This window comes from Pisolithus orientalis (assembly GCF_024613125.1).
Source record: "Pisolithus orientalis strain OTSU chromosome Unknown F5J12scaffold_44, whole genome shotgun sequence".
NCBI classification, from domain to species: Eukaryota; Fungi; Basidiomycota; class Agaricomycetes; order Boletales; family Pisolithaceae; genus Pisolithus; species Pisolithus orientalis.
Window position 1 is genome coordinate 16,521 of NW_026260825.1, and position 21,314 is coordinate 37,834.

Consider the following 21,314-nt stretch of genomic DNA (forward strand, 5'->3'; position numbering starts at 1 on the left):
GACATGACCTCCCTGTCACCAGAAGAAACAGCAACCAACACATTAAGAGACTTGTGCAACTGATGATGCCAGAGACTGAGCTTTGCAGCAAAGGACTCATCAATCAGTACTAGATGAGAACTGCTGTCATTAAGCACTTTTACAGGGAGAGGGAAGGTCAAGTTGGGTCCTTCAAGAAGACAGGACCAGCAGAGATGGGGGACAGAAAGAGGGGTGACATACTCTTCACCCAAGTCTGTTCCATCCCCAAGAGCAGCAGAGGGCATGACAACCACAATAGTGTCCACATCATCTTCCATGACTGCCATGACAGGCTTTGCATGTTTCTTGTGAGCAGCTTCAACATCAGCAGCAGTCAGCACCTTATAATTCTTTGCATCTGGGAAGTTGTTGGGACAGTTGTGCATGGTGTGGTTCTGGAAAAGACAGTGAGACTTGAAACAACCTGAATTGTTGTGGAGAAGCTGACATTCCTCAACAGTAAAGGCAGGTGGGTGCATGCAAGTATGGCCATCTGGCCCCTTCAAGTTCAAAGTCATAGTATTAGCTGAACAGCTTGGCTGGAAGGGTTTCCTCTGGAGGGCTGCATCAAGCTTTGCAGTGTCATGGACACATTTCATTTCTCATCAAGAAGGTGAACCAGATCAAGCCAGGCTTGGAACTGCTTCTCATGACAAGAACTCATCAAATGATACTCTGTAGTAAGATCAGGATGCATGTGAGACTCTAAATGGAAGCAGAGGTGCTCTTCAGTGAGATGAAACTTGCTTCCTCACAACAAGACATTCAGACTTTCTACTTCAACAGCCCACAGGTGAAAGGCCTTATTACCCTGCATCGATGACAACATCTTTTGCTGGATAGCCTCTGCCCAGTCACTGGGGAGCCAATATGAGTGGACCTCATCCATAAACCCTGAGAAGGTGAGGGCAGTAAGGCAACTGCTGTTGTTGCTGATCCAATCCTGTATGCATGGATCCAGGAGATGGCCAACAACCTTGGTGACTTGGACATCCTCTGCTATGTTCTTCAACTGGAAGTAATTTTCACAACCCAACTCCCAGCTTTGCAACCCTTCTGGGGTGATGTCCCCTGCTGTCAAGAAGGGAGGGGTCTTGCCAGGAGTGGTGTTCTCACATTGCACTGTCTGAGCCTGTGTCAAGGACATCACAATGGTAGGGAGAACAACAGTAAAACTATCAGACAATGAGGAGCTATTCATGGAAGCAGGAGATGGTGGTAACAAGGAGATACATGAAGGAGAGATGGGCAGAGATGGGGCAATGCCAGGTGAGGCCATGAGTGGTGGCATAGGTGGCAGGGGAGGAGAGGCAGCAGACAACAGAGACAGCAAAGACAAAGACAGTGGTGATGACAATGGTGTTGTGGACAGAGGGTTATTCCCTCAACTATGAGTAGTCAAGGGTACAGGGACAGAGAGGACATGACAAGACAGCAGTTTGACACCTCTGCTAGGTGTCAACATGCACTATGGCACATTCAAAAAAAGTGGAACTCACCACAGAGGGGTGAGCACACTCAACAGATCACAACAACAACAGAATGTGGACAGGCATGTGGGTTTGAGCAATCAAGCATATATGCTGATACAAGATGATGGACAGAGAGAGAAGGGGAAGAAAGAGAGATATGACCCATGGACACAGACAGCACCAGTATATATACCCTCAGAGTCCAAACAGCACAACACAGGAGGGATCTGCATGCCCGGACGAAAGCGCGATAGGAGGTGTGATAGTGTGACATGTCAGCATGAGCGACATCGATAGCGTGAGTGGCGTGTTAGTGGTAAGCATATGCTTACACATGGCCCACTTTGAACAGGGCTATCAGTATCTAGTCCAACCTTGAGCAGTGTGCCGCCACCCTCGTCCGATCTCGGAGCTACCCTTGGCAAATGCATTGTGCCGCACTTATCTCACGCCGAAGGCCAACTGGAAATGTTTTTCCACGTCTGTTCGTGCGTTCTTTCTCATGGAAGACAACCCGTTTGATTTGGTGTGCACAGGAAAGAGGAAAGAGGGTCCGTATCCGCTATTCCACCATGTCCAGTCTTAACCTACCGAAGGGCTGGATAGAGAGGAATTGATCAATACGGAGCAGCCGTTTTCGCGAGATGAAGCGTCATATTTGGCGTGCAATATGAATCTACGAGGGACCGGTGTGAAACGGTGCCTTTCCTACGTTCGAGAAGGAAGAGTTGCCCTTCACGTAGTGGTCGGCGGCCACTGTTAGACGCTCCGAGTTTGTTGGTGTAAAGGTGAGCGCTGTTACTGAACGTGGTCTGCTAAAGCATGAGGTGACAGTTTTCAACATATTACCGAAGGCGACCAACCGCATCAAACTGTGTCGAACTCAGGCGTCTCTCCTCAATAACCGATTGCTATGTACTCTCAACCATCTGCATGCCTGTATGCGTCTCCTCCCTCTCCTATGAGCCCCATCTTGTGTATAAGCGATATTGCGGATGGAAAAGCAGATCGGGCATGCACACAGACGTTTTTTGCATGTCGACTTGGGCGTTTACTACAGGTGCGGGGAAGGAGAACAAGCTGTGATTAAGGGTGGCCCGGAAGGTTACGAAGACTGGTCTCCTAGTGTCATCGTCAAGGCTGGGCACCCGCGCTAGAAGGACCATCAACATCTGAACTGTACCCAATGCTATTCAATCCTCATTTCGGTCTCGTTGCCAATGCCTGACGCAGTATGGCGACTTTGGAAGCCTCTCGCCGTCGGTGGCATGGGTAGATGCCGAAGCCATTCGCCAAGGCGACCGTTGCGCTCCAGGACGGCTACACACGCGAAACACGCTGGGACTTCTCTCTGGATGTACGCGCCCCAGTCACATTTCCCGTGTAGCAACACTCATTCCATAATCTTTTGTACATATCCTCAGCTCTCACTTGTGTTCGTTATAGATAGATATAGCTAGCGCTGAAGAAGGTGACGGTGGGTGACGAATCAGGTGACTCCAAGCCTCCATAGCAATCTCTTGTTTCCCCTCCGGCCAATTTTCCCGCACTGCGCCCTGCCGGTTGCAGCAGGATCGAACCCAGCTCTCAGCCTTCTGAACACACCCGTTCGATTGAACTCGTGCATCCCGAAAGAATCAAGCCTTCAAATTTTGGAACTTCCTATCCACGCTTTCGCAATCAGAGTATTACTCCAGGGTTCGTACAGGAAGTCGTTGTAGTCAGTAGCTATTGAGATGCTCAGTCCGCGCCCCCTGGCCTCGTCATCTGGACAAGATTCGTTACCTGCACGGATCCTGAATGACGATACAGACGACCACAGGTTGTCTTACAAGCTGCTTTACTTTGCATCGATGCCGTGCGCCTTCCTCCGAATGTCACTGGATATGGGCTTATACCGTCAGCTTCGTTCCGATCAAAGGAAAGATGAGAAATGCGAGGGGGTGGTCTCCCGGGCGACATTACGACGACGACGACCTCCCCGTGATGTATGCTACATAAACAACGGCTCATCCGAGCCCAGGAAATACCAACGTCGCTGGGACAGGCACTCTATCACACTGATGGGAGACACTGTCATTTTAGAAGGAGATCAGCAGATATTAGATGCGAGACAGCTGACGATTATCCGAAAAACACGACATGCGTGTGTATCCTACAAAACAAGGGAATGGGACTTTAGCGTTCGATCAAGGAGAAATGTGTTATAAGAACAGTGCAACAAATACGCTGCAATGCCAGCGATCTAAGAAATTACCCAGGTATACTCTGGTATTGCAAGGTGAACTTTCGTCCTCTTCTTATCCTCCAACGTGCATGTGCTGCCTCGCTCAGGGGTCAGGCTGCAGGGATTCGATTGGGTAAAGTGTAAGGGGAGCGCTGCTCCGAGTCGCCTTCGCTTGTGACATGGCTCCTGCACTGCTGACTTAATCATTCCACGTCCTCGGAGTCCTCGGAGGTGAAGTACCTGTTGACGATACACTCAATTCACGAGACTGGTGATCGTCTGTCGTGTGTGTTTTTGTAACAACAGAGTTCATCCCACCGGCATTGGCTCCAAAGCTCTCAGTAGCACCAGACGTGGGAATCTTCTCTTGCCCAACGACGACGAGGATGCAGCCCGCACCCAACAGCGGACTCGGACTCGACATGCGACCACTGCTGCCATCCTCTGGGCAGGGGCCGTCCATCTCAGCATTGGCTCAACACCAACAGCAACAACAGATGCTACACCAGCCATTCCACATCGCGCCGCCACCAACTTTGACACAGACAACCTTGTTCGTGGGGCCGATATCAGGTGGTATATCAGACGACATTCTCAACAGACTACTCGGGATACGTGCATTAAAAATGGCGTCGTCACCCGCTGACCCGCAGTGTGTGTGACCAGGCGTACGGTCGCGTTCAAACGACTCATTACTCCAGCCACCAAACCACAGGGCTTCGGGTTCGTCGAATACGAAGACTCAGACTCTTCAATAAGGTGCATCAATCTGCTCAATAGCGTCGAACTGCCAGCGCTCGAAGACGACTGTGCAAGCAAAAAAATTGCTGGTGCGTCCTGTACTACGTAGACAGGTGCGCCATTCGCTTAAACTATCATATATACTGTTATGTTTTATACATAATATGCATCTCAGGTCCCAATGGCGACAAACCTGGTCAGGTCGACTACTCGCAGAGGAAGCTGCGGACGGCGAGTCCCGTGTGTACGAAGAGCGCAAAGCAGAGAACCTCCGTATCGAATCCGAAAAGTTTCTCGCCCGTCAAATGGAAGATATGCACGCGCTCGCAGAGGAACAACGCAAAGCGGGGATGTTGCTCGACGACGGTGCACCCGTCAAACTTAACGTCTCGTTGCTCGGTCCCGCACCTGTCGACAAACTGGAGCCGCATGCTCAGAAAGAAGTCGTCAAGGGGGCAGCGGCCGTGTTTGGGCAGGGAGAGGAGGAGGAGGAAGGGGGGATCAAGAAGCTGAAGGTGCCGTTGGTCGAACTTGACTTTAGTCCTGCGGAAGGCGAGAAGGCCAAGGAGCGCTTGGAGACGATCAAGCAGTCCGTTCCGCACGATAAAGAGGCGCTATTCAAGGTCAAAGTCGGATGGGATGGTCTCACCGACGTGCGTCTCGTGTCAGATCACTTTTTTTTTATAATGCTTACATTGCTTTTGTTCGGATGATGATTGACAGGAAGTTTGAGCCAACCATCAAGCACCGGATGGTTAAGTATCTGGGTGAACTCGAAGATGACGACCTAATCATGTTTGTGGTCGAACATCTCAAGGATCACAAGGGTCCTCAGAAGCTCGTCGAGGGTCTCGAACCTGTACGCATGTATTCACGCCTCAATCTTTGCTTCATCTTATAGTTTCATCGCAGGTCTTGGAAGAAGAAGCACAGGAATTTGCGATCAATATCTGGAGGCAAGTCATCTTTGAGAGCATGGCTTGCGGCGAAGCTCTTCAAACCGAGCGCATGACGATCGATTAAGCGGAGGATGGAAGGACGACATTGGTTCTTTGCGTCGATGGTACCCGTAGGGCCAGGTGCGTTGTAGCATTGGCATGATTTCTGCTAAAAGATTGTGCGTGGTTTCGAAGACTTGTGGTCCAAATGCATGCTGTAGGAAGGAGAGTGGGTAAGTGGGAAGGGGGATGTGGCGGTTGATATGATGATGACAGTGATAATGAATCCACGCGCATTCAGAATCAGATTCGGGTATTCGTAAGTCCGCCCTTGACTAATTTTACCTCGAATGACTTACTTCTCTCTTCTTTCCCTCCATGCAAAATGCGAAAAAATAAAAATCATTGTCCGTTGTTATGGTGAATGAGGAGAAAATGAATTTTTGTGAGCTGTGGTTAACTATGTGTCAAGTGTTCATCACTTTTCTTTTTCTCCCCCCCAGTAACCGCTTGAATATATCAATCGTAACTCCTTGACTTGAGCACGAATTCGGCCGTGCCTGCACCCGAGGGCGCAGGTACATAATAGAAAAGCATCGCTTGGCAGTGTTTCAAAATATTTTGGCCACTGATATGGGTCTGGAGTGTGTCGCTGTGTTGAGCTCCACTGTCGTCGTTGGAAGTTGCGCCTATTAGAATCTCTCTGGCCATCTACATAGCGCTATAGCTATTCTCGTCCTCGTCATCCAGTGCGCTGTGCCTTGAAAGGATCGCCGAGCGTTCACTGTAGTAGTCTCATGGTTGTTTGGTAAAATGGCAAGTCTCGCTCACTAGTCATCGTGATTATGCATCACGGGCGGACACGCTCAATCGCATGGTATGCTTCACGTTAATGTGAGCTAACTCTCTTGAGCTTTTCTTCTCATGTAGCGCGTGCTCTTTCGAAGGATCGTCGAGCGCTTATGAGGTAGTCTCGTGATTATATCGGTGAGAGGTAAGTCCCGCTCAGCGCCAATTGTTCTCGAGCATAAATGGCGTTTCTCCGGTAAAATTGGGGTCTCCAGTTTACTTCGTGATCATGTACATATGACCGTTGACAACCGAACGAAGCTGATGCTGAGAAAGTCCCGAACGTTCCCTTTCATGGGTGCTCGGCTGTTTTGTGGTCAGCAGTAATATTGGGTAGGTGCATCTCATCTCCGGTGATCATGGATATCCGTGTTCGTGAATGTTCCCTTTGAAAGTTGGACAACTGCTGAGCACGTTGGTGCGATAATTTTGGTAGACAAAACAGGAGTCAACGTGGACCGGTATGGTCAGTGGATACGATCGCGAGATTAGATAGCGACTAGTAACTACTGATCAAGAAGAATTTTCCGGGGAGAAGCGTATTGCGCGTTGATCTGATCGTTCGTTCGCGAAGGCCTGTTTTGATTGCCATGAACGGATGCGTTCGTACTTCGTACACTACTGTTATTTGACTTGTAACTTCGACGGCAAGTCAACAACTGCGAGTCCATCTGTGGGCTAATTTGGTAGACAAACGTTAGAAACGTTCCCAAGCCGGTGTCAGGACTCAGTAGGCCGGGCACACGTCGGTTTAAAATAGCCCCGTGGGGCTCAATGATTAACACTGCCATGGCTATATAAAAACTCACACAGCGAGCACCGGGACGAGGAGGTGGACGGGAAAAAAGCCCCTCACACATTCTCATCGTAACCAGGGACCCCCGTCATATCGACGACTGTTTAACGGCCACCACTACTCTCGATGATAATGATCGCGACGCCCAAGTGGACAGCACTCGCTGCCCTTTTACGACTTGCCTTGGCTGCACCACAGGCATCAACGACCGACGACGACGACGACAGATTTCTTGGAAACGTCGGTTCCGACTCTGACGGTTTCGACCTCGGTGCCTAGTCCTACAGCACCCCTCACAGCTACACTTCCGTCCCAGGCATCGTTGCCCCCTGTTCAACCATGGTGTATTGGTCAAATCTTTTGCCCTGGCGCGGTCAGTGCATCTGCATTCCATTTCTCCGCTCGCCGTCTTACCAACGAGACCTGCTAGGTCCTCCAAACCGTCAACATCGCACAACTCTACTCCGATCCCAAGACGTTCGTCGACAAGCCCACCAGCAAATCTGCGCAAGAGGTTCTCGCGGACTTCGCCACGTTCAACCTTTCGACCGTGACGGAGGGCGACCTGGTTAACTTCGTGGAAGACGATTTCTTGGGAGAAGGTCTCGAACTCGAAGTTGCGGAACTACCGAATTTCAACGCCAGCCCGGCCTTCTTGAAGCAACGCCACGGACCCGCTCCTTAACGCCTTCGCACAGATCGTGAACGGGTATTGGACACAGCTCGCACGCAACACGAACCAATCCGCTCTTTGTGATGACTACCCCAATGGCCAATGCGAGAGTACACTGATTCCTTTGAACCATACGTTCATTGTTCCCGGCGGTCGCTTTAGAGAACAGTGTCGGTAACCCGTTCCTTTCCGTTCTGAAACCATAACGACGACTCAAGAGTTTTGACTTGACAATTTGCGTAGATTATTGGGATAGTTACTGGATCATACAGGGTTTGCTGAAATCGGAGCTCTATTCCACTGTCAATGCGACACTACAAAACTTCATGGATGAAATTGAGGATTTTGGATTCATCCCTAACGGAGGACGCACGTATTGTAAGATCGCAGTCTGCATCTATTTCTATGATTCATCTAGTTGATGATGAACGCTTTCGTAGACCTTGACCGTTCCCAACCACCGCTTTTCGTTAACGTGAGGAGGAGAGGTGGTTTGGATGTATGAGCTGGTGCTGATCATTCGGATTGCAGATGGTCTATGACTACGTTGCCGTTACGAATGATACTTCCGTTTTACAACGTGCGTTACCGCTGGCGGAGGTGCGTGTCCTGTAAATTTCTCAAGAGCCTTCTTTCGATCCAACCTGTTTAGACCGAGTTGGCATGGTGGGCCAGCAATCGCACCATCGAGGTTACGAGCCCCTACACAAACCAATCTTACATGTTAGCCCGCTACTCCGTTAACAATACTGCACCTCGTCCGGAGTCGTATCTCACAGGTTAGCTCTCGTGTCTTTTATGTTGGGAATCATGATCTCACTTTTTAATTCAATCGCAAGACTACCTCACTGCGAATGACCCCACGTATGGGACACCTCTCACGCAACAAGAAGCGGAGGCCCTGTACGGCGAGCTCGCTTCTGGTGCAGAGAGCGGCTGGGACTTCACGGCCAGGTTCGAAATGGTTCCTCAGTACGGCGATCCTGGCCTTCGCACGTACAATATCAGGAACACGATACCCGTCTGTCTCAATAGCATCCTCTGTGAGTGCATTCATTTCCTGACATCGTTCCTCGAACTATTCCTGACGTTTTCTCACTTACAAGACAGGGCGCATACACTACTGGCCGAGCTCTACGGAGACTCTAACTCTACGGCCGCCACGACCCATCGCCAAACTGCGGCTAACATCCGTGCGGCCATCTTAGACTTGATGTGGGACGCTGGCAAACTCGCGTTCTACGACTTCAACATCACGTCGAAAGCGCGCAATAGCTTCTTCAGTGTTGCAACGTACTACCCAGTTTGGGCCGGCATCATTCCAGACGAAATCCTTTCGTCGCAGGCCAACGCGTTTGGATATTTTGCGTCGGTTAACCTCGTGATGAACAAGTACAATGGCACAGGTCCCCACCACTTTTCGTAGATTGGAGCGGACAGCAGTGGTGGGTCTTGATGTAGCGGACTAATGTTTTCACTCTACTGATCGAAGCATTTGGTAGGGACGCTCCTAATACGTGGCCTCCTCACCAATACATCGTCTTAGAAGCTCTGAATGCCCTCCCATCCAATCTCACTACTAACACGCTTCCCACTCCAGGTTCCGGTCAATCAGCTTACGACCTCGTCCCTTCCGGCCAGCTCAACTTAACCGAGTCGCAACTACCTGGCCAACCCCTCCGTGGTGCCCAGGCATCAGAAAACGTGACGGCCACCGGACCAGGTGCAGACATAAATACGCTCAATGGGACTGTCGTAAATGGTGGGAACTCGAGTTCAGGTGAAGGTTGGACAGCAACGTTGGGAAGGGAAGTCGCCAATAGATACTTTACGAGCGTCCTCTGCAGTTGGCATGCCACAGGAGGCTCGATACCCGGGTTGCTACCACGCCTTCCTAACAGCGAGCTCAACCTCACAAATAGCATTAATAACACGGGCAACGTGAGTCATTTCCCTTCTTGTTCCCTCTTTTGACGAGCCAAATTGCTAACGAGTTGAATGAACTATGACATGCAACAGATGTATGAGAAGTTCTCAATTCTCAATGTAGACTCTTCGGGTTCGGGAGGGGAGTATACCGTTCAGGCAGGGTTTGGCTGGACGAATGGAGTCTTGCTCTGGGTTGCGGCTAACTATGGCCACTTACTCGTTGCACCAGAGTGCCCAATGCTCGTAGCGATGACCACCAGCAGTTCTACCTCGTCTAGCGGCGCGATGTCTTTCGTGAGATCCTCATCGCCTGCCACCGTCATGCTAGCTGTCTTGGTCTCCCTTGCAATTTCGACTCAGTTCACATGGGTATAACGAGAGTACTGGGGATGATAGCCATACGAGGGTGCCGAAGTAGGTGAACGGGTTCATGATTGGCTTGTCAGTGATTGCATGAGGGATGATGGACGAGGCTTCCATTGCTCTAGCACGACATAATAGCAGTAAGAGATCACTTTTTCTTTCCAAATTCAGTATTAGGGGGTACTACTGTAGTGTAACGATTCACGGTCGTACACGACTGCATGCGTTTCCTCCGCCTCCTACGAGCTCCATCTTGTGTATAAGCGATAGTTCGGACGGAAAAGTACATCAGGCATGCACAAAAACGCTGTTTGCAAGTCGACTTGGGCGTTTACTACAGGTGCGGCGAAGAAGAACAGCGTGTGCTTGAGGGTGGCCGAGAAGGTTACGAAGACCCTAGTGCGATCGTCAAAGCTGGGCACCCACGCTAGAAAAACCATCAACACCTGAAGTCTGCCCAATCCTCGTGTCAGTCTCGTTCCCAATGCCTGACGCACGATGTGACGCTTCCCGATGGGACATCCGTGAGCTTGGATCAATGCTGTCGAGTGCGACCTTCGAATATTTGACATCAAGCCCCTGAGTCCGCTTCGGTATGGGATTGCCATTGTTTTTGGGCCAGTAACATATGGTCGATGGATAATTTCCCATCGTCGGAGAGGATGCAACTTGTAAATACAGCTTCGACTGATGGCTGTGGGAACGGTGCGCGGTGAAGGCTGGCGAGACTGTTATGAGAAGGCGTAGATCCCATCTGTAGCAGTGATGATGATGCCTTGAGTTCTTGAATGTCACCTTAATAATCATCGCACAGAGCCGAGTAGATCATCGCGTCGGTCGCAGCTTGCTCCGGGGTCACCATGAAATTGTCGTCAGCTGAAGCACTGGAATTTGAAGTAGTGTCGCAGTCATTATCATCAGGTTCGCCGTTCAACGCTTCTGCCTCTCGAACTGTCGCCGTGTGCTTGTGGGCCATCTCTACGGTACCAAGGGGCGCTAGCTTGACATGTTTGACATCAGGGTTTGGCACACGGATATTTAGAATCTGCCGACAAATCTGTGAAGCCTCACGGAAGGCTATTAGCTCAATCAGTGAAGTGACATTTTGGGGGGTGAGGTTGACACGAGCAAACTGGGCCTCATCTGGTATCAGCGGCGAAGGATCGTACTCCATGATATAGCCAGCTGCAGATTCGTCCCCTGGCCGCTTCTCACGGAAATGATCCATAAGAAGGAAGCGTTGGCAGACCATCACATTTTGGACCGTTTTCATGAGCTCGGCGTGTGTGAAGTCTGGAAGCAACGTTCTAGCTAGGCCATAGAAGTGTTCGACGAATTCAGTGCCGAGAAGCCAGGGACAGAAGGGGATGTCTCGGTAGAACTTTGCATATCCCAGGATCGGAAGTAGCATCGAGTCGCATAGCGAGTTGAATATGTGGAAACATTGAGGAGATATGAATGGCCGTGTTATCGAGTAGAGATGCGGAAACTCCACTGTAGTCTGACACCTGCCATGAGCTCTGCAATGCAGGGCCGAACATCAGGCCTTCTTAGCAAATTCTCGCCGCCAAATCCGCAAGTTTGGGCGGAAGATTTTGTCCATTTTGACCCTCATATCCGCAATTTTTGGGTCGAACATATAGGGGATTTGCCCGGATCCTGTTTGGCCAGCAAAAATGCACGATGATGTTCAAACACGGACTCCACTCCATGGTGTACGCTGAGGAATTGTTGCCCACACGCCTGTGGTAGGCTAGTGCTAGTAAGTGTGTTGCTGGACATCTTGACTTGTACTGGTAAGAACTTTTGGTAAGACCGACGTCAGCAAGAAACGAGTCAATGTGTAAGTAAGGCTCACGACGGGCACCAATAGCCTGTGTGCGTTCAGTAGTCGTGAGCCATTACGGTTTCAACGCCGTTTTACACACTGGCACACGAGTTTCATCATACACGCAAATGAGGGGGTTCCACTTGAATTTACATAGTTACCGAGTTCACGTCAACGCTCTTTCGTAACACGTCCCCAATGGTTATGACGTTACACGGCCTCCCCAAAGCCAACTTAGCCAACTCGACCGACCTCTACCCGTCTGTCCGTTCCTCTGGAAGTAATCCTTAAGAGCAGATTCCAGTGGTACATTGATATGTCCGCGAGAGGGGTATTCGTTCCTTAATACTGCAATGAGTTCCTCTCGCGACTTCTGCGATTTTTCTTACAATCCGCATCCTGCAACCCAGTGACACAGACATGTCTGGTCTTACTCATACTCGTTCCAAGTTTGTCCCTTGTTCCGCCTCCACCAATCTTCCATCTCCTCCTCCTGCTCCAAGTGGTTAATAACGAGCACGATGGGAATGCGTCCTCCGAATATACCGTCGACGAGTTCGAAAATCCGCTTTGTCACAACTGTCAGCTTCTTTCCCCGCATGCAAAACAAGATAACGTCGATTCTAGCGTGGGCTTTAAGCATAGGACCCAATTTTTGCTCAATATCAGTGGCGTCCTTCATGGGGTCATTCTTTGGCTGATTGAACCCGGAAACTTCCCAGATATGCACTTTCATCGACTCGACCGTGGCTTCAGTAGTTCAGGTCGTACTGGCGCGTGCAAACCTCGGCGTTGGAAGAGACCTCGGCGACGTTTTTCCCCGACTGATAAGATTAATCACGGAGCTTTTACCGACTCCTATCTCTCCCAAGATCCATGACTCTGAGAACGGCATCAGTTCACCATGATTGCGAGGAACTGAGATTTGAAAGAGGGGTGTAGCTCTCTCGGGTAGAAATGCAATTGCGAACTTAGGGTGTCGAGTGATGACGCTGCGGAAAAACAAATGAATGCAGGGAAGTATTTCACGACAAGCTCGGCACTAATAGTGCTCACTATTCACAGTGGACACAAAGATCTTGACTTGCATACAGGTTGTCCGTGTGTCGCTGCTACCCCACCCGCGTAACGATGCGATAAGCTGTATGTAATGGAAAGGATCGGGGAGTGAATATGCAAAGCCATGAAAGATGGTCGCCAGCTTGTCTTTAGTACGTCTGCCATGCTTTTTCCTCGAGGTGGTACGAGAGTTTCTCGATGCCGACGTCATCGTGATAGGCGCCCCTGACAGCCCTTTACAACAGACCTCTGATCAGCTGGTTGAGCCCTCACAGTATGCGGAGGTACTCAGGTGATAGAATGCTCTACGTTTCAACTTTCCCTGTACCTTTCACTTTAGAATCACTGTCAGGTCTTAGGTCATCTCCTGTTATAACGGTGTGTCCAGCGTGAAGGAGTAGCCAAGCGCTCCACTTTCCTTAACGTAGCCATGCACTCAGTTTTAGACGTGGTAATACCCCGTCTTCAGCGGGCAGGGTTGAACAAGGTAATCATCACGGCCGAGTTCCGTGACTACGAACAACGCCGACAACTTTCAACGGAGGAAGGCGGAATAGTACACGCTATGGTGTCTAACTAACTCGGGTTAACCTCTATCACACAGGCATGAACACTCCATCTCCGTTTCTCTGCTTACTAAGGACGGAATCTGTAGACGTTCGGCTGATCCTGGTATCCTATAGAGTACGATAACAGGGTTCTGAGTTCTTGTACAACTCATGCGTCGAATTTATTCTTTGAATGACAAAGATTCCATCGATCCGCGCTCCTGGTCCACGCAAGGCAGTTTCGTCATGAGGTCTGGCCATGAGATCCCAACAATACAAGAAGGAAAATACTGTACATGATCTATACTAAGTGAGTCTTTGCAAAGTATATAAACTCGAGTGCGCATCATATAGAATAGCTGCGGGTCCGCAGTGAGTATTACTGATTCTTACATAGACATTTGGAAGACCCAAACGCACCTCGGTACTGTAACGTGTTCCCTTTCAATCTCGCTGAAGTAATCGCTGGGCGACCCCCTCATCCAGCTTGAACTGCTTCATTAGTGTCCTTTTTTTGTACCCTCCGTTTTGTCGAATGTGCTCCTTGAGAACAGATTCCAGAGATATGGTATTCCCACCCCGCGAGTATTGGTCCTCCAAAATCGAAACGAGCGACTCTCGCGATTTCTTCGATATGGCCGCGTACTTGGTACCCTGCAATCCAGTGATACAAGCATGTTCGGTCCCTTGCAACCCCATCCTGGTCAGTGGTTTCTGGTTCCGATCCCACCAGTTCTTAATATTCTCCTTTTCCAACTCCAAACCGGTAACGACGGACACAATGGGAATGTGTCTTCCAAGGACATTACTGACGGATTCAAAAATCCGTGTAGTTGTCATCTTTACTTTGGGGCCGAGCATGCACAACAAGATGACATCGACTTTGGCATCGGCATCGGCATTGAGTATGGGACCCAACTCCATACCAAGCGTGGCAGTATCTTTCCCGAGATTTTTTCCTGTATTTGAGTCGGGCTCGTTGAACCCCTTAACTTCCCAGATGTGCACTTTCATCGACTCGACCGTCGCTTCGTGTCTGGTTGTCTTGAGCGTACAAACACCGGTTCCGGAGGAGATCTCGGCAACGTTTCTCCCGACGAGAAGGTTAACGACCGAGCTTTTGCCTGATCCTATCTCTCCCATAACCAAGACATTGAGAACCATTTGCCGCGACAGGATGGGGTTGGCGAAGTAACTCCCTCCCAGTTCTCCCCGGGGGTATGCGTGCAAACGCGAGACTGGGCAACCAAACGATAATGCTGCGGAGAAGGAATACGATAGCAGGGAAAGCATTTCGCAACGAATTTCAAGATGTATAGCGCTCTCCACTCACCAGTGGCAGAAGGCACTGGGCTCACGTATAGCCTAAATTCCGCTTAGATGTCGGCAGTGGCCCCTCGATAAGCTGCCTCGGCTGTTTGTAGGTGACGAGGGATCAAGGTGCGAATCTTGAAGCACGCAGCAAAGGAGGGCAGTGTGTCTTTGGCACGTCCGCCGCACCGTTTCCTCGAGGCGGCTGGGTTGGTATCATTGTGATAGGCGCCTCTAGTAAAAATTAACCCTTCACCACAGGTTCAATGCACTTTTTATTGTCTACGGGAGGATCAAGGTTTTTACTCTGCGCATCTCGATTGCGCCGCTGAACAGCGAGGGATTTTGCAACTGGTCTCCAGAACTTGCCGATGTCTCCATTTCGGTCTCCTCGGCGGCCAAGCAATACAGTCTATCATCTACACGCCCTGTTAGATATACGGTGGTATACTTCTGAGTACCCCTACGCAGACGCGTCCTCTCGAGAGTCTGCCTCTTCTTCAGCCAACAGTCGTTCAACCTCCAACGCAGCCATACACCCGCTTCCAGCACTAGTAATGGCTTGTCTGTACCGCTTATCCTGTACATCGCCGGCTGCGAATACACCTTTGACACTCGTCTGCGTACTACCAGGGACAGTGACGATGTAGCCGTCCTCATCCGTCTGCAGCTGGTTCCGTACGAGTGCTGTGGCAGGTTCGTGACCGATGGCATAGAAGAGTCCATTGACCGGAAGATCCCTCTCATCACCGCTAAGGACATTCTTGATGTGAAGATTGTTAAGGAGATCACCGTCGCCTTGGCATTCGAGTGCGACAGTATTCCAGAGGATCGTCTAAGGAAATGATAAGGACGTGCTCGCACTGGGAAGAGGGAACTTACTATCTTGGGGTTGCTCATCAAGCGCTTAGCCATGATCTTCGAAGCACGTAGTTCGCCTCGACGAACGAGTACGTAGACGTGCGAGCCATACTTTGTGAGATCTAGATCGAACTGGTCAAAAAATGCATGTCTGCCTCAACATATCACACATACACGTTGCTTCTTCGACCGCAGAGTCGCCACCACCAATGACTGCGAGTGGCTTGTTCCTGTTCAAGAAGTACACAACGGCGAATTCATGAGCTAATAAATATCGGGACTTCGGGCGTATGAATACCTGAAGATCGGAACGGCACCATCGCACACGGCGCAAGCAGAGATACCACTTTGCCAGTAGGTTTCTTCACCCTTGAGGTGGAGGCGCTTAGCACTTGCACCTGTAGCAATGATGACGGTGTCGGCGGTCTCCGGTTGTTCAGATTCTTGTCCTTCGCGCCAATAGCGGAAAGGTCGCGCGGACAAATCGATCTTGGATATCGTCTCTGTGATGACCTGTGTCCCAAACCGGATTGACTGTTCACGGAATTTATCCATGAGTTCTGGACCCATGATTCCGTTGGGGAAGCCGGGGTAGTTCTCGACTGTGAAATTAGGTTAAATATCGGAAGCTGGAATTCCACAATCATGACGCACTGACTTTCCGTCGTCGTGGTGAGCTGACCGCCAGGAGCGAACCCATTTGCCATGAAACCCTCGAAGAGGACGGGGTTCAGGTTAGCCCTTGCGAGGTATAAGGCAGCGGTGTGACCAGCTGGACCTGAACCGATGATCACCTAGGTGTGCGTCTGTGATCTAACTAGATCTACTATGAAGATGGGTTGAATACACGCACAACTTTGGAATGCATCTTGGTGCTCCTAGGCACAGTCCCGTTTGTGATTGGTTCCATGAATGATTTTGAGCGTGTTTCGGTGTTGAATAGGATGGAAGAAGAGAATGCGAATGCCCTGAGGGCCGAACGACAGCGTAATAACGAAAACAGCTTCGCTACTTATTTGTAAACTCGCCGGTGATGGGACTCGTAAAGATCACTGAGCAATGAGTAAGCAAATGGCACGTGACAAAGCATTGCACGTGATACTAGCGCTGGGTATGTACCAGACGTGAACGGGAGGATTTCTTGTTCTACATACGTAGTAGTAGGGAAATTCAGAAAAGCAAGTCCCCCGTTGAAGTATTGAATGGTGGACATTTGTTACTGCTGTGGGTGCTGCGGGTGATTTGATGGAGGTCATAATTACATAGCCAAACCCTAACCCCGCGCTGCGTACGCTGCTCGCTCACCCTTGCTGCGTTTTGTCGGTAATAGTCCTAACACCGTCGCTCTTTCATTTCTATTCATATTCCTGCGGGATGGACTACGACAGAAAATCAACAGTCTCGTCCTTCTATGGCGCTCGCCGCTCGACAGACGTCCTGAATGCAAATCCACCGGCAACAGGCCGCGGTGGCCAATACGCAGCGCCGTCAACCCGCCCCCGTGTCGACTCAGCATCATCATTCTATGCTGATCGTCAGTCCAGACCTTCTCACGACGTTCTCAGCCACCAGGGCCAGTCTGCAGGATATAACGCTTCTTCGTTTTTTGATGTTGGCCGTCAGGAACCAGTGAAAGGGGGTGCAGACGAGCAAGAGGAGGAAGAAGAAGAAGAAGAGGGAGAGCCTCAAGCGGACTCTTGGGACATTTATGCTGACTTTAACAACGTGGGACCTCGGTATAGCACAGCGTTCGGTGTCGGTCAGCGGCAGACCCAGGATTCCAAGTATGTGCACTTCCTTCATGGACACCTCCCGAACTAGTGTTAACTAATTTCCGTTACCCTCACGTAGCTACCACCAACTCCCGTCGTCGATCCCGAAAGCTGCACCAAAATCCGAAGTGGACGTAGAAAGTGCACTCGCCCCTGTTGAGTTGGTCACCGTTCCAGCGTTGGGTCCCGAATGGCAGCGCTCGGAACTCAAGAGCATGACCAAGTCTGGGAAGCGAGAACTCAAAGGAGCAGAGAGGAAGGCCAAATGGAAAGCTTGGAACCGTGGCGATATCGGTCTCTTTGGCACAAAATGGTTTACAAAAAAATTCCTTGTCTTCTCCGTGTTTGGATTATGCGTGCTGTGAGGGAATTTGGCGCCTTCGTCCGTTCGGTTTTTGTTTTTGCTGAACTATGGGACACCTACAGGATTGGCATTACACTCGCAATTACCATCCCCCGAGTACCAGCGATCACCTTCAGCGGATCAAGCGCTCTTACACAGGAATCGGGTTCCTTCAATGATTCGATCCCGACCGAATTCTCGCGTTCCCCTGCCAACTTCTCCTTTCCTGCTTACGCTAATGTTCAGGTCGACACAACTAGCAACATCATCCCTCTCACCTTCAACTCCATTGGCGCAGAAGTATGGTACACGAGCACGAGCATGCAGGTCGCAACAGGATACTTTGGAAAAAAGACTCTTCCAGCCAAATCCTTCCCTGTCATCCAGATACCTCTCAACTTCTCATATGTAGCCACTAACGACTCAGATCCCACCTGGGTCGCGTGGTATGATGCATGTAGAAACTCTGCAATCGATCAGAATGGCGTTCGACCTGGTACGTCTTACATATGTATTTTCGATCCCAGTTCACTGAGACTTGTTTCCGTAGGTGTCAACTTTGAGCTTATCCTTACAATGGACATCGCAGGGTTACCCACGACCCAAACTGCTTCCGCGCAAGCGGCCAATGCGGACTGTCCTTTCGAACTTCCTGTTAACAGTCAATAGGATTCTTCCGTAAGCATTCGGCACTCTACTTGCCCATAGTCCCTTCTCTCTCCCTTCTACCACCTCTCATTTTGTCATGTCATCTTGTTCTTTTTTCGGGGATATTCATTGTTTATCTGCCTACAATATGCTAATATTCATTGGACAACTTCAAATTCGACGGACTTCAATCGACCGCATAGTTTTGCTGCGTGCATTTGCGCACTCTGACTGTCTCGCTAATGTCACTGTATGGGAAGCACTTTCCGCTATCTACCAACTAGCAGCAATTCACACAGATCAAGTTGCAAGCCTTGTTTCGGGGCTCATTGAACTCCCACCAATGGGGGTTTCATTTGAGCCGATACATTTGGGGAGTCTGCAAGTGTTCCTATGTCCCATCTTTGCACTCCGAATCTTAAAGCTCGGAGTAGGAATCTGTTTGCCATCGTAATGTCTCGCATTTTTGCAGAAATGTCCTAACATGTTTACATCCTCATCTGCGGTGATACTGCAACAGGCCCATCCTCTTCGCCGTTTACGACCCCATGACATAACAGACACGCCGGGAGTCAGCGAGGTGTAGTAAAGCGTCCCTGCTCTAGTACTCCTCCTGCTAATTTGTTAACCATCCGATATTGCTCGCCATTTGGATATTTGAACAAGACACCAGTGATTCACAGCAGGCGTAAGTACAGGACAACACCTGGGAGATTGTCACGGTGAGTACATACATACATAATCGCTCCAGAGCGTAGCGACTCCCTCGCAGGTAGCTCTTGAAGCTTGCTACATGATCACGCTAGTTCTTTAACGACCGATTATAAGCTCTTCGTAAAATGCCTACACACATCATCTCACATCTCTTTCTGCCTCCTCCCCCATCTTGACTCAGGCAAGTGCCATTCTCTGTCACCCATCTGGTCCAAATCACAATCAAACTCGGTACCAATAGTTATTAGAGAGTATAACCCCTCCGGCGACATGTCCGTTCGTAAGACAGGCTTCCGTTGATGCTGGGTACATATCCAACGCCATTCAGACTCATCGTCCTCCGTTTCTTCGACACCGACAATCTCCAAGTTTGGCATAATGGTAGAGATATATGCAGCGACATCGCTACTCTTCGAAACAGGCGACGCGTGAACCCCCATATACCTCACAGCAGTGTTCGGCACGGAGGGTCTGTAACCAAGATTTTCCGGAACAGGAATATGAGTTGCATCGAACGGGAGGGTAAAGTGCTTGAGTTTTCGGCAATGATATAGAAGAGTGGAAACTCCTCGTAGCGTGAGATGAACTGTAGGGCACACTTTGCAAAGATACGGAAATAGGTGGAATACCTCCAAGTGTGGCCATGATTAGACCATATCCTCCAAGTCATTGTCTGCGAGTGTCAGATCATGTGGTGCCATCAGTGCAATGACCCGAAGGTGAGAGAAAGCCTGGTAGAGATTCAGCATCGGTCGCGGCCAAGCAGAACCAGTTTCGGTTTTGTCATCGGAAGCAATGCTGAGAATCCAGAGGAATTCTAGATGCTTGCACCGTGATGAAATCAGATTAGACATGTTAATGAGTTCTTGTGAAATTTTGACGTCATCTCCAGATACTGTAGAGAGGGTTATCTCAGTGACTTTACTAAGGGAAGTCCGACGGAGGAGGTTTGTGCACAGTACAATGGACTCGGAGCAGATACCGAGAGTGCGAAGTTGCGGGAAAAGGTTGTTGTTGGGACTTTCAGGCATCGGGCCAAGCCCATTAGGAAGATGCATCCACAGCTGTCGCAATGCATTCAACTGAGCAAGACTGCCCAGCAATTCCCAGGTAGTCACGTAACACCTAACAGTCTCCAGACGGGGGAGCTCGGAGACAGCGTTGGAACACGGAAACACATCCTCGCCAGGAATTTTTTCGACTCCGGTTTGGCAGGAACATGACCTTTTTATGCTTAATATGCGGACGTTCGGGCAAAGGCCTGGTATGGAAGAGATGTCGAGATAGCTGTAGATCCTAGGAATGTCAAATCGGAGAGCAGACGGGTGCCGTCCCACAAGAAGAGAGCAGAAATCAAGGAAGGGTTGGAACTCAGTCACGTCGATCCTGCTCATATCAAGAGAAGTGGACACTTCCAATGATAATGCGCGAAGGTTTGGGAAAAGATAGCTTGCGTGTTGTGGGGAGGTGAGGAACCGAAACCATTCGGGAACGCCCACCACGTAGTCATGGTCTAAAGGCACGGCGTTGAAGAACGTATGGAATCTACGGACACGGCTCGACAATCGCCGGACGGTGTTCCAGTCGTCGTCACTGAGCGCACCTAAGGTCAGGTACTGGCGCTGTTGGTCGTGTCATTCCATCTATCCAACCAACGAAGCAGCGGTAGCTCCTTACGTTGTTCCATGTATCTGTCATGATGTTTGCAGAAGAGAGATTCTGCAAGATAGGTTCCACGGCTTCCAGAGTCTCCCAGATAAGATCTGTAGCTGGCACATTGAAGGCGCGGCAGGTCCTGGCCAATGCACACAACGTCTGGCGACCTTCGGTGCATCGAAATACAAGTCTCAGAATTTCATCTATGCAGAGGCAAGAATGCATGACGACGGCAAGCAATGAGGGATTCTGATAGGAAACTTGCGCCACGCCGCACTTGCAACTCTGGCGTGTAGCGCCACGACTTCCTCACAGGTCTTGACGCATCCTTACATACCTTAACGTGGACAACGTTCCGCAACAAATATATGTTCAACATCGTGTGTGTTGATGGCCTTCAACACACCCATCAGATCTCTGTGTCATCTTCTTGCCATTTCCCTCACCTTGTCAAATCCACACCTCAGCCTCAAAATGCTATTCTGTGCTGTGACAGTCTGGTGCATCATCAAAAGATTGTCAGCCAGAGAAGACCATTGGTCCGAAAGTGGCGATTTTCTTCATT

General features: G+C 50.0%; 8 protein-coding genes across 8 annotated transcripts; 4 read left to right on the forward strand and 4 right to left on the reverse strand.

Annotated features, from left to right (window-relative positions):
- The first annotated feature begins 3,946 nt into the window (after positions 1-3,946).
- Positions 3,947-4,681, forward strand: F5J12DRAFT_857501 (uncharacterized protein). Its single transcript, XM_051746738.1, has 2 exons — positions 3,947-4,550; positions 4,637-4,681. Exon 1 carries the CDS (start codon positions 4,107-4,109, stop codon positions 4,380-4,382), a length of 276 nt encoding a protein of 91 aa, XP_051596007.1. The 5' UTR covers positions 3,947-4,106; the 3' UTR covers positions 4,383-4,550; positions 4,637-4,681.
- A 130-nt stretch (positions 4,682-4,811) lies between these two features.
- Positions 4,812-5,484, forward strand: F5J12DRAFT_907267 (uncharacterized protein; the record flags this gene model as incomplete). Its single annotated transcript, XM_051748903.1, has 3 exons — positions 4,812-5,114; positions 5,189-5,320; positions 5,374-5,484. 3 exons carry the CDS (start codon positions 4,812-4,814, stop codon positions 5,482-5,484), a joined length of 546 nt encoding a protein of 181 aa, XP_051596008.1.
- Positions 5,485-7,170: 1,686 nt separating this feature from the next.
- On the forward strand, positions 7,171-10,021 carry F5J12DRAFT_907268 (glycoside hydrolase family 37 protein; the record flags this gene model as incomplete). Its single annotated transcript, XM_051748904.1, has 13 exons — positions 7,171-7,193; positions 7,243-7,417; positions 7,475-7,660; positions 7,743-7,887; positions 7,961-8,095; positions 8,158-8,192; positions 8,249-8,317; positions 8,370-8,496; positions 8,557-8,760; positions 8,824-9,123; positions 9,144-9,162; positions 9,220-9,658; positions 9,737-10,021. The coding sequence occupies 13 exons, from the start codon at positions 7,171-7,173 to the stop codon at positions 10,019-10,021; spliced, it is 2,142 nt and encodes a 713-aa protein (XP_051596009.1).
- A 690-nt stretch (positions 10,022-10,711) lies between these two features.
- Positions 10,712-11,889, reverse strand: F5J12DRAFT_418213 (uncharacterized protein). The gene has a single exon (XM_051739322.1). The coding sequence runs from the start codon at positions 11,418-11,420 to the stop codon at positions 10,806-10,808; it is 615 nt and encodes a 204-aa protein (XP_051596010.1). The 5' UTR covers positions 11,421-11,889; the 3' UTR covers positions 10,712-10,805.
- Positions 11,890-12,267: 378 nt separating this feature from the next.
- Positions 12,268-13,107, reverse strand: F5J12DRAFT_785850 (uncharacterized protein; the record flags this gene model as incomplete). Its single annotated transcript, XM_051743319.1, has 3 exons — positions 12,268-12,587; positions 12,609-12,719; positions 12,894-13,107. 3 exons carry the CDS (start codon positions 13,105-13,107, stop codon positions 12,268-12,270), a joined length of 645 nt encoding a protein of 214 aa, XP_051596011.1.
- Positions 13,108-13,700: 593 nt separating this feature from the next.
- F5J12DRAFT_418296 (uncharacterized protein) lies at positions 13,701-14,991 on the reverse strand. The gene is made up of 3 exons (XM_051739323.1): positions 14,778-14,991; positions 13,865-14,703; positions 13,701-13,803 (listed from the first exon to the last, which is right to left on the reverse strand). The coding sequence occupies exon 2, from the start codon at positions 14,606-14,608 to the stop codon at positions 13,889-13,891; it is 720 nt and encodes a 239-aa protein (XP_051596012.1). The 5' UTR covers positions 14,609-14,703; positions 14,778-14,991; the 3' UTR covers positions 13,701-13,803; positions 13,865-13,888.
- A 164-nt stretch (positions 14,992-15,155) lies between these two features.
- Positions 15,156-16,908, reverse strand: F5J12DRAFT_857519 (uncharacterized protein). Its single transcript, XM_051746739.1, has 6 exons — positions 16,470-16,908; positions 16,275-16,410; positions 15,915-16,218; positions 15,791-15,846; positions 15,638-15,738; positions 15,156-15,590 (listed from the first exon to the last, which is right to left on the reverse strand). The coding sequence occupies exons 1-6, from the start codon at positions 16,524-16,526 to the stop codon at positions 15,219-15,221; spliced, it is 1,026 nt and encodes a 341-aa protein (XP_051596013.1). The 5' UTR covers positions 16,527-16,908; the 3' UTR covers positions 15,156-15,218.
- F5J12DRAFT_857522 (uncharacterized protein) lies at positions 16,909-18,691 on the forward strand. The gene is made up of 4 exons (XM_051746740.1): positions 16,909-17,400; positions 17,468-17,749; positions 17,815-18,227; positions 18,282-18,691. The coding sequence occupies exons 1-4, from the start codon at positions 16,991-16,993 to the stop codon at positions 18,398-18,400; spliced, it is 1,224 nt and encodes a 407-aa protein (XP_051596014.1). The 5' UTR covers positions 16,909-16,990; the 3' UTR covers positions 18,401-18,691.
- Positions 18,692-21,314: the final 2,623 nt, after the last annotated feature.

Excerpts from the sequence above, each read along its gene's own strand:
- F5J12DRAFT_857501 (XM_051746738.1), top strand. The coding sequence starts at position 4,107 with ATGCAGCCCGCACCCAACAGCGGACTCGGACTCGACATGCGACCACTG.
- F5J12DRAFT_418213 (XM_051739322.1), bottom strand. The coding sequence starts at position 11,420 with ATGCTACTTCCGATCCTGGGATATGCAAAGTTCTACCGAGACATCCCC.
- F5J12DRAFT_418296 (XM_051739323.1), bottom strand. The coding sequence starts at position 14,608 with ATGGTTCTCAATGTCTTGGTTATGGGAGAGATAGGATCAGGCAAAAGC.
- F5J12DRAFT_857519 (XM_051746739.1), bottom strand. The coding sequence starts at position 16,526 with ATGGAACCAATCACAAACGGGACTGTGCCTAGGAGCACCAAGATGCAT. Across the intron at positions 16,411-16,469 it reads CCAAGATGCATTCCAAAGTT|GTGATCATCGGTTCAGGTCC; the intron begins GTGCGTGTATTC and ends ACGCACACCTAG. Across the intron at positions 15,739-15,790 it reads TGCGGTCGAAGAAGCAACGT|ATCTCACAAAGTATGGCTCG; the intron begins GTATGTGTGATA and ends AGTTCGATCTAG.
- F5J12DRAFT_857522 (XM_051746740.1), top strand. The coding sequence starts at position 16,991 with ATGGACTACGACAGAAAATCAACAGTCTCGTCCTTCTATGGCGCTCGC. Across the intron at positions 17,401-17,467 it reads CGGCAGACCCAGGATTCCAA|CTACCACCAACTCCCGTCGT; the intron begins GTATGTGCACTT and ends ACCCTCACGTAG. Across the intron at positions 17,750-17,814 it reads GTGTTTGGATTATGCGTGCT|GATTGGCATTACACTCGCAA; the intron begins GTGAGGGAATTT and ends GGACACCTACAG.